Genomic DNA, 13,737 nt, shown 5'->3' with positions numbered 1-13,737 from the left:
AGAGAAGAAGATATTCTGTTTCAGGTCGTTCACGTGGACATAGGAGATCTGAAAGTGTAGTAAGCACTTAAAACATGCTTATGTTTATAATTGAAAGAGATGAAAAAATGAGTTTCTTTCTGATGATCAGAATACAGTTAAATAGACAAAAGATATGGTTTTGTGTGAAAAGTTCCACTTTATTTCGACTGTATAAATATCTGAACGGTCCTTAAGATGAATATTGCTATCACGTAGATTAGCAGGTAGCTTTCATCCATCCCTAAAAGGTGTCATCATATGCAGTGTTGTTCTCTTAAATTGCTGATCGGACAGATATTGGTAGAGATGATGTTTTTTATCTACAATTGGAGGCTACTTCGTAACTCAAGCAATTCTTCATACAAGCCGAATTCAATCAGGCGAAATCATATGTGATATTTGATACTAATTCCAATTGTGTGTGGAGTTCGATTGGCGAAGCTAAATTAGCTATTCAACGAACGAACACGAAACTAACCGGAGAAAACAAGACTGCAGCAGAACCAAAATACTAGGCAAAACGGACAAAAGATAAGCTATCCCTCTCAGGAATAATGTCAATAAAACATTCAGAGCCATGTTGGCCAACTTAAAAGATAACACGAGAGATGAAGAAAACTAAAAAAATATGATGGTTTGAAACAAAAATCCGTCATCCTGACCGAAACGATATCAGATCCGATCCCATCCGTTAGTAGGAATGACCATTAATTTACCGGAGGATACAAAAAATCAAGATCTCCAAAGAGTGTCCCATCTCTATTGATGAAAATGTTTTAATAACCACTATTAACCAATTTTTCAATACAAATTTCCCTGAATAGGTCGATTTTTTCAATAGGGATCACAGATGCCCCGTATGTCTGGTTACAACCGGGATCGAAATAGCAATTTTAAAGAGAAAAACGATTCATAAACTATTATTCTTTAGAATTTTAACCGAATTCTAGCTCACAAAATCTTCTCATGGTTACCGTGTGATTTTGTGGAACTCAAATACAATTTATACTCGGTTCACAAGATAGCGAAGATCAATTCCGAAGATATATGCCACCCCAAGACTACGACCACATCACGAACAGAAGCACAGTGCACAGAGCTTGGAAAATGATGCCAAATATTGCATTAATTTCCGCTGATCACTCACAAACCAAAACAATACAACGTCACAGAGTGGAATGCCTACACACGCACACAACTTCCTTTCAATTGCCATGACAACCTTTCGCAACTCTGCACACCACTTTTTGCCAACGAACTATTCTGCTGCACTCAATCAAACGAACACATGTGTAACTTAGATTTTTCACCTCGCGTGGGAGTCTTCCGAGGCTTTTCTTTTCACAATTTATTCCACTTAATCACTCACTCATGAAAAATAAACTTGCCACACAAAATCTGTCTCCCCACCGTAGTAGTATAGGCGCCGGCGGCGGCAGGTTGTTCTCCGCCAGAAGAGACAGTGTGTTCCCGATGCTTAAACCATTCGCTGGATCAGCTCGTTGATCTTGTCCTCGCGGTTACCAAAGTCACCACCCTCGACGTAGTGGTTGTTCTTCTTGCGCCATCCACCGGTCGGTGTGTTGAGCTTGAACGGCCACAGGAAGTTGCTCACCTTCTTGAAGGACGCACCGCCGGTGTAGATGTGGTGGACCATATCCTCCACGCACTGCAGGTGGTGTCCACGAAGCTTACGCTCGATCACGAAGTTGTCGGTGATCGGAATGCGACTATGTCGGTGCTACAAAAAAAAAAAAGGCCACCAAAGGTTAATTGGAACAGTGGCTAAGGATGGTAGGCCCAAAAAACACATACCTTAACGAAGCCACGCTTGTAGATCAGATGACGAACGGACTTCAGTGTCGGGTAGCCGTAGGTAATGTAGGGCTCTGCAATCCGCAACATGTTCTTGGTAGCCTTGTTCAGCTTGATGAACGTACCATTGTTGATCTGGCGCAGACGGAACAGCTGCAGCACCTTGCGGACCTTCGGGGCTACCTTGTTGATACTGTCCACGGCGAGTGACAATAGAAATGGGGGAAAACCAATTTCAATTACACATTCCGACGAACGCAACACGCAGCACTTTATCACTTACCCACGGATACGAATGACAAATGCAACCTTCGGCTCGGCCGGGATGTAGATGTTGCCCTTCGACTTGGCAAGGCGCGCCTGCTCCACGACAGCACGCTCCGTCTTCAAGTACTTCTTCTCGTAATTCAGTGCACGGAGCAGATTCTGCTTGCGACGGAGCAGCCTCACGGCACGAATACGACGGCGGTGTAGAATCATGTTCGGGCGCTGGCCCTTCTTGCCCTTGCCGATCTTCAGCCACGATTCTGGCACCACGGGCAATCGCTTCACTCGCTTGGCATCGCCGCCGGCCGCCTTCGGTTTCACTTCCTTCTTAGCGGCGGGTTTCACGTCGGCCGGCTTTTTTACGGCCTGCGGGGCAGTCTTAGCCTTATCAGCCATCTGTCGGGGAGAGAAAATGGACCGTAAGCACCAGATTTACTATGTTTTTGAGTGGAGTTTGCCGGAGGAAAACATTACACCGTTCCTACCTTCAGCACGTTGTACGTCGAAAAGACCGAAATAACAGGAAGTTGTCATCAGTTGGCAGCCGTGAAGCTTGACAGCGGCGAAAATGAGGAACCATGGTGAAAGAGGTGAATTTCCGCTGTCAGTGACAGCCAAGGTTGATAGATGTATATGAACACCTTGATATTTTTGAAAATTACAGTGTAAAATTGCTACAAAAATCTGTCGTAATGCAAAAATTAATAGTTTGTGGTTTCGGTTTAATTTATTTAGATTTCAATGATTTAGAGTTATGCTAAAGAGTATAAATTTTGGAATAAATCAATAAATTATTCTAAATAACATTTTTAGATCATTATTATACCTTTTCTCTTCAAAGTTACCATTACTGAATGCTATGAGTATACGAAAATGACAAGCAATCAACTCGGTTCAATGCATATTCTAAATTAGTATTAAAAAAGAAAACAAACTCAATTCGCGTACCGTGTCATTCCGCACATTGCATAATGGATGTCATGAAAACATGATGACGTTGATTTCCATCTGACCTGCGAGGGAGTGAGTATCTTCCAGAGCGGAGAGAAGTTCTGTAAGTTACTGAGTCGGCATGCCCTATTATATTTTTAACGTATTATAGACAAGTTGCTAAACAAAAAATGGAAATGGCGCATTAGGCCATCTGCAATTGCCACACTGCCACATCGCAATAATAGCCAATCGAGGAACGAAAAATACGATAAACGTGTCATTTTATTGTCCGTTAATACTTCAAATACAACGAATAACTGTGAAGTATTGGTTACACACACTCCATTACGCTTATTCTAAAAATGTACGGGAGGGTCACGCTCTCACATTTTCACAATCTCCACACTGCCACCGCGCCGCGGATCGAAGGCAGCCTGAACCTTCTGCTCCTTCGCATCCTGCACAATCCCAGTAGCAGCGGCAAATCCGGCATCGGGAGTTTTCTCCTTCACACGGTGTCCTTTCGCCGTTAGTCCGTCCAGTATGGACTGCGGGAATCCTGCCTCATAATCAACCCACATCGGTGCTAACTGATGGTGAAGCCGTTTCTCGTTCATGATTGTCTCAAGATCATCGCCAAACACCAGATGGCGATAGATCATGACGGCCGTCGCACTGGTGATGCGTGATCCACCGGCACCACCAAGAACCATTCGCACCGCACCGCTGCGATCAGTAACGATCGAGGGCGTCATGGAGGAGAGTGGAATTTTGCCCGGGGTAATGAAATTGGCGGGCGATGCCGGCAAGCCGTACGTATTGACAGTGCCCGGTGTGGAAAAATCATCCATTTCATCGTTCAGAATGATGCCCGTCGATTGGGAACGTATTTTGGCGCCAAGTCTAAAATATGAATGGTAGAAAGCGGAAAATAAATCTTTTAAAATCGCGTCCTAATCCTCTTGAGGATCCAGCTCGATCGTACAGATAGTTAATGGTACTCGTTGCCGATACTGCATCACCGTTAGGTGCCAATACACAGATATGGGCTGTTCCCTTGTCCTCAACGTCAGCAAACTCAGCACCATAGTATACGAAATCGTTGTGCGTCCGGTCATCATCGATCAGCTTATTGCGGACGTGCATCGCAAACCGTGGATCCGTCATATTGCCAATAGTTTCAATCGCTTCCGGTGTAAACGCAGGATCACCGATCCGTGTGCGCAAACCGTACGCAAACTTCATGCTCTCCACAATACGATGCCAGGTAAGGGAATCGTTTGCCTTCATGTCGGTGTAGCCATCCAAAACGCGGAGCATAAAGTTCTGCACCGTTCCACTACCAGGAACCGTGATGGAATGGACCTGTTCGCCCGTTTTTAGTGTCACTGAATCGGGAGACTCCCAGCGTGGCCTTGAAATAAAAATGGAGGACAAAAAGGTGTTGTAGGAAATCTTCTGAACATATGAAAAGGAGTTCCTGATTACCTATAACTCAAGAAGTCTTCCTCGTCTAGAATACTGCCAAACGACTTTAGATCCTCCATCAGCATCTTGAGTAGCGTACCGTTCCTGCTGTACAAACTGTCAACGCCTTCCCGTGCCACGATCCGCAAACTTTCCGCCAACTTTAGTCGCTTGATCGTGTCTCCCTCCTGCCAGGTGCGGTTTGTTGCCGGATTAATAAACACTTCCCTCATCGATGGTTCCTCATAGAGTTGAGTCTCCACGCGCTTTAAAATTCTGCTCAAATATGGCGTCACCAGATGTCCCCGTTCACACAGCTCGATCGTTGGCTGCACAAGGGTAGCCCACTCGAGCCGTCCGTACCGTTGATGTAACTCCCAGTAACCCTTCAGTTCACCCGGTACTGCCACAGTTAGTCCTCGCGTGTCCTGACCCCGTTCCTTGGCCACACGCAGCATAGTACGCTCAGAAGCGGCCGGAGCCGTTTCGCGTGCGTTCAGCGTTTCGATCGTACCGTTCTTTCGATCATAAATTGTTAATAGGAAACCTCCGCCGAGGCCCATACTTTGTGGACACGTGACACCCTCACAGAAGAGTGTCGCAATGGCGGCATCAGCGGCTGTTCCATTGAGTCTTAGGATTTGTGCGCCAATGGAGGCACATTCGGCCCCGTTTGCAACGACCGCACCGGTATGCCGATGCTGCTGCTGCTGTGGTACATCGCTGGCCGGTGGCAGTGTTATGTTGCCCTGGGTGGCAAGCACAAACACCACCGTAAGGATCGTCAGTATGATCGCTGCGATCAGTAGGGTGAGAATGGTCCGGCGCTTCATGGTGTTGCGTACGGTCGATTGTTCGTACGTGAATGCTCAATATCTTTTTAAGCGAAAAAATGTAATACGTCACAAATGTTGGCAGTACATTACATCACAAGCTACTGGAGAACACTACACATGAGGTTAGAATAGGTTACACAGATTAGCTGCGAGCGCTGGTTAGTCACGTCCAAAACGTAGCACATTCAAAGTTAGACTGAAGCGTTTGATTAATTTTCGTTAGTTGTTTTCGTCGAGCGTGAGATTTGCCGGGAGCGTGCAAATAGGTGTTATATGCCGATCAATTTCATGCTGATGATAAGAACGCTCGCATAATCCCCCACCCCACTGTTGACCCTGTGCGTGTCGGTCCGTTCTTATGCCACCGATGAATGGAAGGAAAAAATGATCTTTCTTGGTTATTTCGTCTAGGTCGTACCGTGTACTACGTAAACAGATAATTAAAAAAAAATGTTTGGCAGCTTCTAAACGTCTACTGTAAGTCTGTAAGATTGCTCTTGAAGTATAATTTTATTCTACAAAAAAATTGGTAACTAATTATATGTAAGAAATATCGCTTATAAAAGGCAAGTTATCATCGATAGGAACACAACGATCGTATCGCTTCCGCTATCCCGGAAGAAATTACTCCATTTCTTACGAGGGTTTTTTTTTCCTACTTCCTAGTGGCACTTAGCGCGAATAGTAATGACCCATCTCGTCACGTCACCCCCCAGGCTTGTCCGAGGTTCCCAGTTAATCCTTCAAAATGGAGATACTTCCGGATCGTCTCGGATCGTACGTAGCCTCGATGCGATTGTCCGCATGGCGTATGATCGCCGTCAGTGCGGCAAACCCACCATCCGACGCTGCCTCATTGCACACGTGACCACGAGCCTGCAGACCGGCGATCACAACCGGATCGAACCCTTTCTCGTACTCGATCGACATCGGCGCCAGCTGATGATGCATCCGGGGCGTAGTAATGATAGTGTCCAGCGTTTCGCCAAATATCAGATGTCGCACGATCAGCTGCATCGTGGCGGTGGTAATACGCGAGCCACCCGCACTACCAGCCACAATCCGCACATCGCCCGTTTCGTCCGTAACGATCGTCGGTGTCATCGAGGAAAGCGGACGCTTGCCGGGCACGATAAAGTTGGCGGGTGATGCCGGCAAACCGTACGAGTTTATTAGTCCGGGCGTGGCGAAATCGTCCATCTCGTCGTTCAGCACGATACCGGTCGTGGTGGAGCGCACCATGGCACCCAAGCTGTCGGACAATAACGGTGTCAGTTCGGTGTGGGTTGGCTGGATTTATTTGACTTACATATTGTTGATTGTGCTCGTGATCGCGACCGCATCACCGTTCGGGGCCAGCACGGACACGTGCGCCGTACCTTGGTCCTGCTCGTTGGAAAATTCGGCCCCATAGTGTGCATACTCCGAGCTCGTCTGATCGTCTTTGATCGTTTCGTAGATGTACCGAGCGTACGTCTTGCTCGACAGCTTGTCCAGCACGTCTTCAATGCCCGGCACGTACATTGGATCGCCGACCCTTGTGCGCATGCCGTACCCGTGCTTGAAGCTCTCCACTATCCGGTGCCACGAGAGTGGATCACCCGGCCGCAGGTCGTCGTAGTTGTCTAGGATGTTTAGCATGTAGTTCAAAATGGCTCCACTGCCGGGAAGCGGCATCGTGTAAACTTGACTAGATTTTCTAATACTGGTTTGTACCGGAGCTATCCACCGTGGCCTGCAAAAGCATTGATGGGTCGAAGCAAGAGATATAGGAGATTAACCGACGGTCTTTTTTCCCTTCCCGAACTCCAAAGCATGCACTCCACTACAAGGTCATCTGACCTGGAGAAAGAAGTTTACGCTTTGCGAGTTCTTTCTAGCCTAGAAGAGCGACAAAAACACATACTCATAGTTGTAAAAGTCGTCCTCGGTGATGATGCTTCCGAACAGTTTGAGATCGCGCATCAGCTTCGGCAGCAGCGTTCCGTTGCGACTGTACAGCGCATCAGCACCTTCCGTCGCGATCACTTCTAGCGTATCGGCCAACGTCGGTCGTTTCAGCCGGTCACCCTCCTGCCAGGTTTGCTGCGTAGCCGGATTAATAAACACGTCTCGCAGCGTTGGTTCGTTGCGGATACGTTCCTCGCGGCCTTTCAATATCCGCTCCAGATACCCCGTAACCATATGGCCCTCCCGACATAGCCGAATCGTCGGCTCGACTAGCTCTTTCCACTCGAGCCGTCCGTATTGTTGGTGCAGTGTCCAGTAGCCCTTCAATTCGCCGGGTACGGCCACCGCAAGACCACCCGTCACTGAGGATTGGTTTACGTACATGTCCTGGGTGGCTGCGGCCGGTGCCACTTCCCGCGCAATCAACGCATGGGCTTTGTTCGTCTCGCGGATGTAGATTGTTGCTAGGAAGCCACCGCCGAGTCCCATACTCTGCGGACAGGTAACACCTTCACAGAACAGTGTGGCAATGGCGGCATCCACTGCCGAACCGTTGCGACGCAGTATGTCCTCGCCGATGCCGGCACACTCGATGCCGTTCGCTGTGACGGCTGCACCGGTAAGCCGTGCATGGGAAGCGGATTGACTGTTATCGTCTCGGGACCGTAGACCAACGGTAAGGCCAACGACGAGGGCAACGATCACTACTGCTGCTAGTACCGAGAGCAGCAGAAGCTTTTTCTTATTGATATTCAATCTGCAATGTGACACCAGATCAAAGGCTTGCTGTTGAGAGTGGTTTACGATTGATCGAGTTCGCGGTCTTTGCTTCAAAATCTTCTAACATTTCTTGGCAAATACCTCACTCAAGTATGTAGAATCACAACCTTCACGAGTGGCTTGAAAATCCATTGGGAAAAGCTTCTAAGTACTACGAATTCTCTCCAGAAATATTTCCGCCATGTCAAGGGCAACTTCATAATACCGGGCAATCAGGTAAGATAATCTTCACAAGCAAGGAAAACACCTCGATAGTTTGCACTTAATGGGAACCCACCTCCCAGGAGGGTCCAGGAGTACGAACACACACAGAATTTTGCGTCAAGCAATCCGGCAATAAAAACCCCATCGAAGCTGATAACCCTTTACGTTATGGCAACGAGGACGATAGCGTTGATAGCTGGCGTTTGTTGGACAATTACGACCAGCATTTACGGCGTCATGTGGAAGTCTAAAGAGCATGTTTAAATGGTGCAGTTTGTACACTCGCACCAGGGCCTAATCTAGTCTAGCAGAGCGACATAAATTGCACACCTAAAGATGCCTTACTTTCGGGAGAACTTAACACTTGACAACTTCATCTCTAGTGGATTGGAGTTAAGGGCGCCAAAACAACTAGCTAATGTTGCCCCGAGGCGTGCAAATGTGATTGTGAGCTGCAAAGCGGAGCAATGCAAAAGGGTACGCCACGTTCTACCTCTAGTGCATCGGGACGGGACGCTACGTGAGACAATTGTATAACAATAAAACTAAACTACTGTTGCTAATTGTTGTTGCTCCGACCAACCGTCACGCCGTTGGTTACAGCGAGTAATTAGTGCACTCTGCCTACAATTATGGAGCCGTAGTACTGTGTATGGCACAACAAAAATTTGCCCCAGAAATTTGCATTGTATAGGACAGCTTTTTTGTGTTGTCGGTGAGGGTGACACCCGAAATTTGGGTATTGGGGGTATCACCCTCGCCGTAATTATCGCCGAAAAGTAGACCCCAAATTTAAACGTTGGAGTACAGAAGCATACGATCATGTACCGAGGAGCACCACTTGGATAGTGTTCCCCCGATGCAAAACCTTGAAGGTTTTATCACGTGGCCTTGCAAGAAATCGAGGCAAGCGATACAAATTTCACCCCACAAAAGAGATCGAGATCTTGATCGTACGAGCTCTCTGTGAACCTGATAGGAGTCATGTACATAACGACAATAAATTACACGCTTTAAATTGATGGGTCCGAAGCGAAGCCTATCGCGTGATCTTGCCTAACAGACCAGTTGACATTTTGACACATTTTCCGGCAGCTTTTTTTCTCTTCGCGTTCGCTTATTCGTCTCATGACTACGGCTGTCCTATTTTTTCGGCATGGAGCAAATTTCGCAAAACCGGCTACCGATATCGAAAAGCGTCCCACTGTTTTATCAACAACCATATGTAGGCCAATTGTGCAAAATTTGTGCGCTGATTGATTGAACTAGGTCTAGTTTGTTTCGATGGTCTTCCTTCTCGGACGGCCTCCAACCCCGGCTTTTATCCTGCCTGATGAAAGCCTGCCATTTTCGTATTCTTCAATTAATCAAATACCGAAAACCCGCCGTACTCCAACTTTATGGGGCGTGATTGATTTGAGCAACTGCAACGCTGTTTTTGATGTGTTGTGCCACAATAGGAGAACTAAATTAGCCATGGTGTGCCTGGTGTCTAGTTAGTTTTATTAATTTCCAAACGTTCTGTACATCCGCTATTAATGGCTGCCGGGAGTGAAGTAAAGTGATAAATGGATTGTGTGCTATATTTGGCCAGTCCTTTTGATTGCATGAAGTTCGCTTTATATAGCGTCTTTTTTCAATTATCTCCTATTTCGTCAATTCAAATCAAAATGGTCCATTTAAATAGCGAAAGGATCCCCGCAAACCACCGAACAATTCTTAACGTGATCTTGCCTACCGTACACGGGACACTTGTATCAATCAGTTATGGCGCTTACGGGGGGTAATACGGTGGCACGGTTTACGGTCAACAAGAGACGAGAATTGTAAAAAAAAAACGAAGCACATACATTGCATAAGTCAGCTGAGTGCTCTGGCCGGAGAGTTAGTCGGTTAGTGGTTTTGCTTTCTCCACACGCGATCGCTACAATGCCCTAGCATGATTTGCACTGCCCTGCATTGGAATTGGTACGAGATTGATCCATTGTATGGAGTCTGATTCGTCGCTGTCCCAAAGCCCACGGCCGCGGTTCTCCATGCGGTAGACATTCAAGGCCGGTCGGCACCACAGTTACAACATACACCATTGCAAGCAAGTACGATACGAACAATAATTGTTTGTTGATTTTTTTTTCTACTACAATTCTATTATTCCCATTCAACTGGTCCCTACTGGTCTAGCGGATAGACTGAGATGCTCATCATCGTGACCATCATTACCTATAATGTATTCATCACTATAGAGTAAGGTGGTCGCCCGGGTGGCATGCTGTGTCGGTGGTGCTTGACTGTGTTTTATCGCGAAAAATGAACGAACAATTTCAATTTACATAGCCTCTCAATACTAAGTAGACAGAAGCACATAAATGGATCTCAAAGTCAGTGATACGAGCGCTAGAACTCGCTTTATAGGAGAGAAAAATCAGCTAGAATAGGACCTTCTTTAATTCATGGGTTTTGAATTTATTTGCGGGAATTTTCATCTGATATAGACATTATTTAAGGGGCGTTTCAGTGATAGAGAGGAGAGCAGTGTAGGTCTACACACGGAAGTACCGGAGTTCAAATTCTATTCTGACTGTTCCCCAGGGTTGAGGACTCACTATCCAACTACGTGGTATCAGCAAGTCTAGTAAGCCATTGCGTGGCTTACGGCGTGACCTTAGAGGTCGTTAAGCCAAGAAGTAGAAGGGTTTATTTCACTCTTTTATTTAGAAACTAAACATTCGAAGCAAAAACGTGAACACCTCTTAACTGTCTAGGAAGCGTACTATCGGTCAAAAATTCGAGCTCAAATTTATAGATGCTGACGCCACGTGCGAGCAGCAAACAATTGAAAGCGGCAACTCATCTTGTACCTTTTTTTGTTTGCTTGTTACCTACAATCAGGATTAAACGTCATCGTAATTGGCCCCTTTTGAACATAAAAAAAGACAGCCAACAATACAATAGAGTCCACGCAGTCCTCTAAACGCACCTTATCAAACCTAAACACAATCAAACACTCAAAAACTTCATTACCGGTTACTCTTCCACGTTTGGCAGTTATCGTTGTGCGGTTGTAAAATTCCCAAACCCCGTCAGATAATGTCAAATGCTTGTTCGATGCGCAGGGCAGAACGTTTAAGTGCCGCTGTGTTGTAGAACAACTTGCCAACTTGTGTTTACGCTCAATACGCAGCCGTGCTCCGATCGCAAATCGATGCGGATCGGAGTTCTACAGGGAGTTGGACGAAGATATACTTCGTCCGTAACGTGTGTGATGATAGGGAAAAGATACAGAGCGGGAGGTTCCTGCGCGACGATAGTGAAGCATGCCTAGATAGATCGCTAACAATGACCGGCCTTATACGATTGGCTCGTAGATCACTATCATACCACACACACACACACCGTATGCTTTAGTAACGCAAATGGGAAAGTGCTGATCGAATGTGCCCTACTGTGAGCTGTGCCATAAATGATTCGATAAGTAGCGGAAGAGTATCTTCACCCAAGAAATGATCCTGTGCTGATAGGAATGTAAGGGATGAAAGTACACAATCGCATAGCTGTTAAACGGTTCCACGACTCCGATCGTGGATGATTCTTTGCTCAGGTGCTTCCACCCACTTTGCCCACTGCCAGGGTGCGTTGTTATTCTCTTTGTGAGCGTGAGGGTAAAAACAAGTGTTGCCTTTTTAACGTTAACTTACATCATTTTCCACCCTTCGAGGATCGCGCACGTGCCTTAGCCTCAAGTGTATGACTAAAAAAGCGCTAAATCACAACGCGTTTCCAAACAATAGTTCAAGTCCACAATTTTTTAATCACAATTGGAATGTTTTCGTCTTTTTTGTATCACTAGCTTTCTGTTTTTAGCTGTTCAAACCACAACAAATCGGCACGATTGTACTGGTAAGTGTACGAAATATCCCCCAAGCCCCAAGTGCAGGCCAAGTGATGTGATTCGGGACTCTGTGGCTCACGAGAAACACGTAAGAAAATCGATCACTCCGTAGTAAAACCACATCTCTAGTGTGCCACGGCCGAACCTCTACTGAACCGACTGATAGCGGCAGCCCAGCGATATGAACCTCCTAATATACTCGGGCCCCGTGCTGTACGCCCGCCGGCCATATGCCATTACACTGTTGGCACCCATCAGCGAGCGGACCACCAACACAACCAATGAGGACACTCGTGGCGCGGAGGATCGCGGGCGTGCGTCGTGTACTTCGCTGTAGCGTGTACTAACGTAGACAACAACAACAAAAAAACCCGAGCCCCTCGGTAAGCGCGCGATCTAGCGACACAATCAAAGATAATTGTTTTGGGAGACAGCATATTAATTATCTCCATTGACAAGCGTTGATGCGCGAAACGCTTCCATCGATTGGTGGAGTTTGATGATTCCCGGTAATCAGCGTTTATGAATTTCGCGATAAAGATGAGGAACGTTCATTCATGTGGTAATGCTAGAAAAAAAGGATTATTTTGGGTGGCGCTCTCCCTCTTCCCGGGAGCGCAACAGATAAAGATTTATGCTTGTAAATCCTCATCACGCACACACACAAACACGATAGTTGATTTATGATGTCATCGGCGCGTTATTTGATTTGTTTCCTCTTTTTTGTTTAAGTTTTGAATTTAGACGGAAATTTTCATTATTTCCTTAGTGCGTTTTAATACGTGTGTTGTATTAAACCATTAATTATTTAATTTTATTACGAATAAATCGAAACTTCCATTTGAGTGTGGAACTTTCCCTCTTCCGTATTCTCGTAATACACGGATTTCGCGTATCACGTGGTTCAACACGGCGAATAAAAGAAATCTCTTCACCTACAATTTTCCCAATTTTATGTACGAAGTTAGCAATATTACTATTTTCTACTATATGGCAGATACATGTAATTTACAAGAGTGTTAATCACGTAGAAAAATGAATCTATTGGAATGTAATGCAATTTATGGGACTTAGCTGGACTAACCGGATGTAGATGCTGCAACTTCAAACGATCGTCCTCAGCATGACAAGGATCACAACCACTTTGCACTATTGAACTGTTTGAACGTTAGTATTAAGTTTTTCACTTATAGTAGTATTATAAATTTGTTAAAACTTTTTATTACAAACCGCTTTACACCGCAGCTTGTTTACATGCTTTCACAACCGTCAACACAAGATCATCGATACGCGATCAGCTGTAAATTTCACCTGTCAATAGGTGATCGGACCCATGACACACCTGTGCAGATCAGCTTCTATTTGGAATTGAAACAAAATTTTTCAGGAAAAAAGCTTTTTAGTGGATGATTTCTGATTTTTACATGTTTACATATTATCCATCACTTAATTTAAGCGGAGTAAAATGTTTGCAAAGAATATATTTTTGGGATTTATTGAAAAAAGTCTTTTATTTGTGTTTTGTTACAAATTATTACCTTTGTGCTACTGGTTTTAGTTGAAAAAAGGAAATAA

The 13,737-nt window shown here is 45.7% G+C and overlaps 4 protein-coding genes across 4 annotated transcripts in view; 1 reads left to right on the top strand and 3 right to left on the bottom strand.

Annotated features, from left to right (window-relative positions):
- The window catches only part of LOC126564400 (pre-mRNA-processing factor 17), a 375,930-nt gene that overhangs the window by 222,652 nt on the left and 139,541 nt on the right, over window positions 1–13,737 (top strand). The window lies entirely within an intron of this gene.
- The window catches only part of LOC126565285 (uncharacterized), a 433,172-nt gene that overhangs the window by 399,218 nt on the left and 20,217 nt on the right, over window positions 1–13,737 (bottom strand). The gene's annotated exons all lie outside the window — the stretch shown is intronic.
- Window positions 1,467–2,654, bottom strand: LOC126565191 (60S ribosomal protein L7). Its single transcript, XM_050222339.1, has 4 exons — window positions 2,589–2,654; window positions 2,120–2,499; window positions 1,837–2,029; window positions 1,467–1,762 (listed from the first exon to the last, which is right to left on the bottom strand). Exons 2-4 carry the CDS (start codon window positions 2,497–2,499, stop codon window positions 1,499–1,501), a joined length of 837 nt encoding a protein of 278 aa, XP_050078296.1. The 5' UTR covers window positions 2,589–2,654; the 3' UTR covers window positions 1,467–1,498.
- LOC126560421 (uncharacterized) lies at window positions 3,420–11,991 on the bottom strand. Its single transcript, XM_050216381.1, has 7 exons — window positions 11,969–11,991; window positions 7,246–8,046; window positions 6,649–7,074; window positions 6,077–6,591; window positions 4,525–5,371; window positions 4,022–4,450; window positions 3,420–3,939 (listed from the first exon to the last, which is right to left on the bottom strand). Exons 1-7 carry the CDS (start codon window positions 11,971–11,973, stop codon window positions 3,420–3,422), a joined length of 3,543 nt encoding a protein of 1,180 aa, XP_050072338.1. The 5' UTR covers window positions 11,974–11,991.

This window comes from Anopheles maculipalpis, chromosome 3RL, assembly GCF_943734695.1.
Source record: "Anopheles maculipalpis chromosome 3RL, idAnoMacuDA_375_x, whole genome shotgun sequence".
NCBI classification, from domain to species: domain Eukaryota; kingdom Metazoa; phylum Arthropoda; class Insecta; order Diptera; family Culicidae; genus Anopheles; species Anopheles maculipalpis.
This window is presented reverse-complemented; position numbering and strand designations above follow the sequence as displayed.

Excerpts from the sequence above, each read along its gene's own strand:
- LOC126565191 (XM_050222339.1), bottom strand. The coding sequence starts at position 2,499 with ATGGCTGATAAGGCTAAGACTGCCCCGCAGGCCGTAAAAAAGCCGGCC. Across the intron at positions 2,030-2,119 it reads TTTGTCATTCGTATCCGTGG|TATCAACAAGGTAGCCCCGA; the intron begins GTAAGTGATAAA and ends CGCCGTGGACAG. Across the intron at positions 1,763-1,836 it reads ACAAGCGTGGCTTCGTTAAG|CACCGACATAGTCGCATTCC; the intron begins GTATGTGTTTTT and ends TTTTTTTTGTAG.
- LOC126560421 (XM_050216381.1), bottom strand. Across the intron at positions 7,075-7,245 it reads GACGACTTTTACAACTATGA|GCCACGGTGGATAGCTCCGG; the intron begins GTATGTGTTTTT and ends ATGCTTTTGCAG. Across the intron at positions 6,592-6,648 it reads ACGAGCACAATCAACAATAT|CTTGGGTGCCATGGTGCGCT; the intron begins GTAAGTCAAATA and ends ATTGTCCGACAG.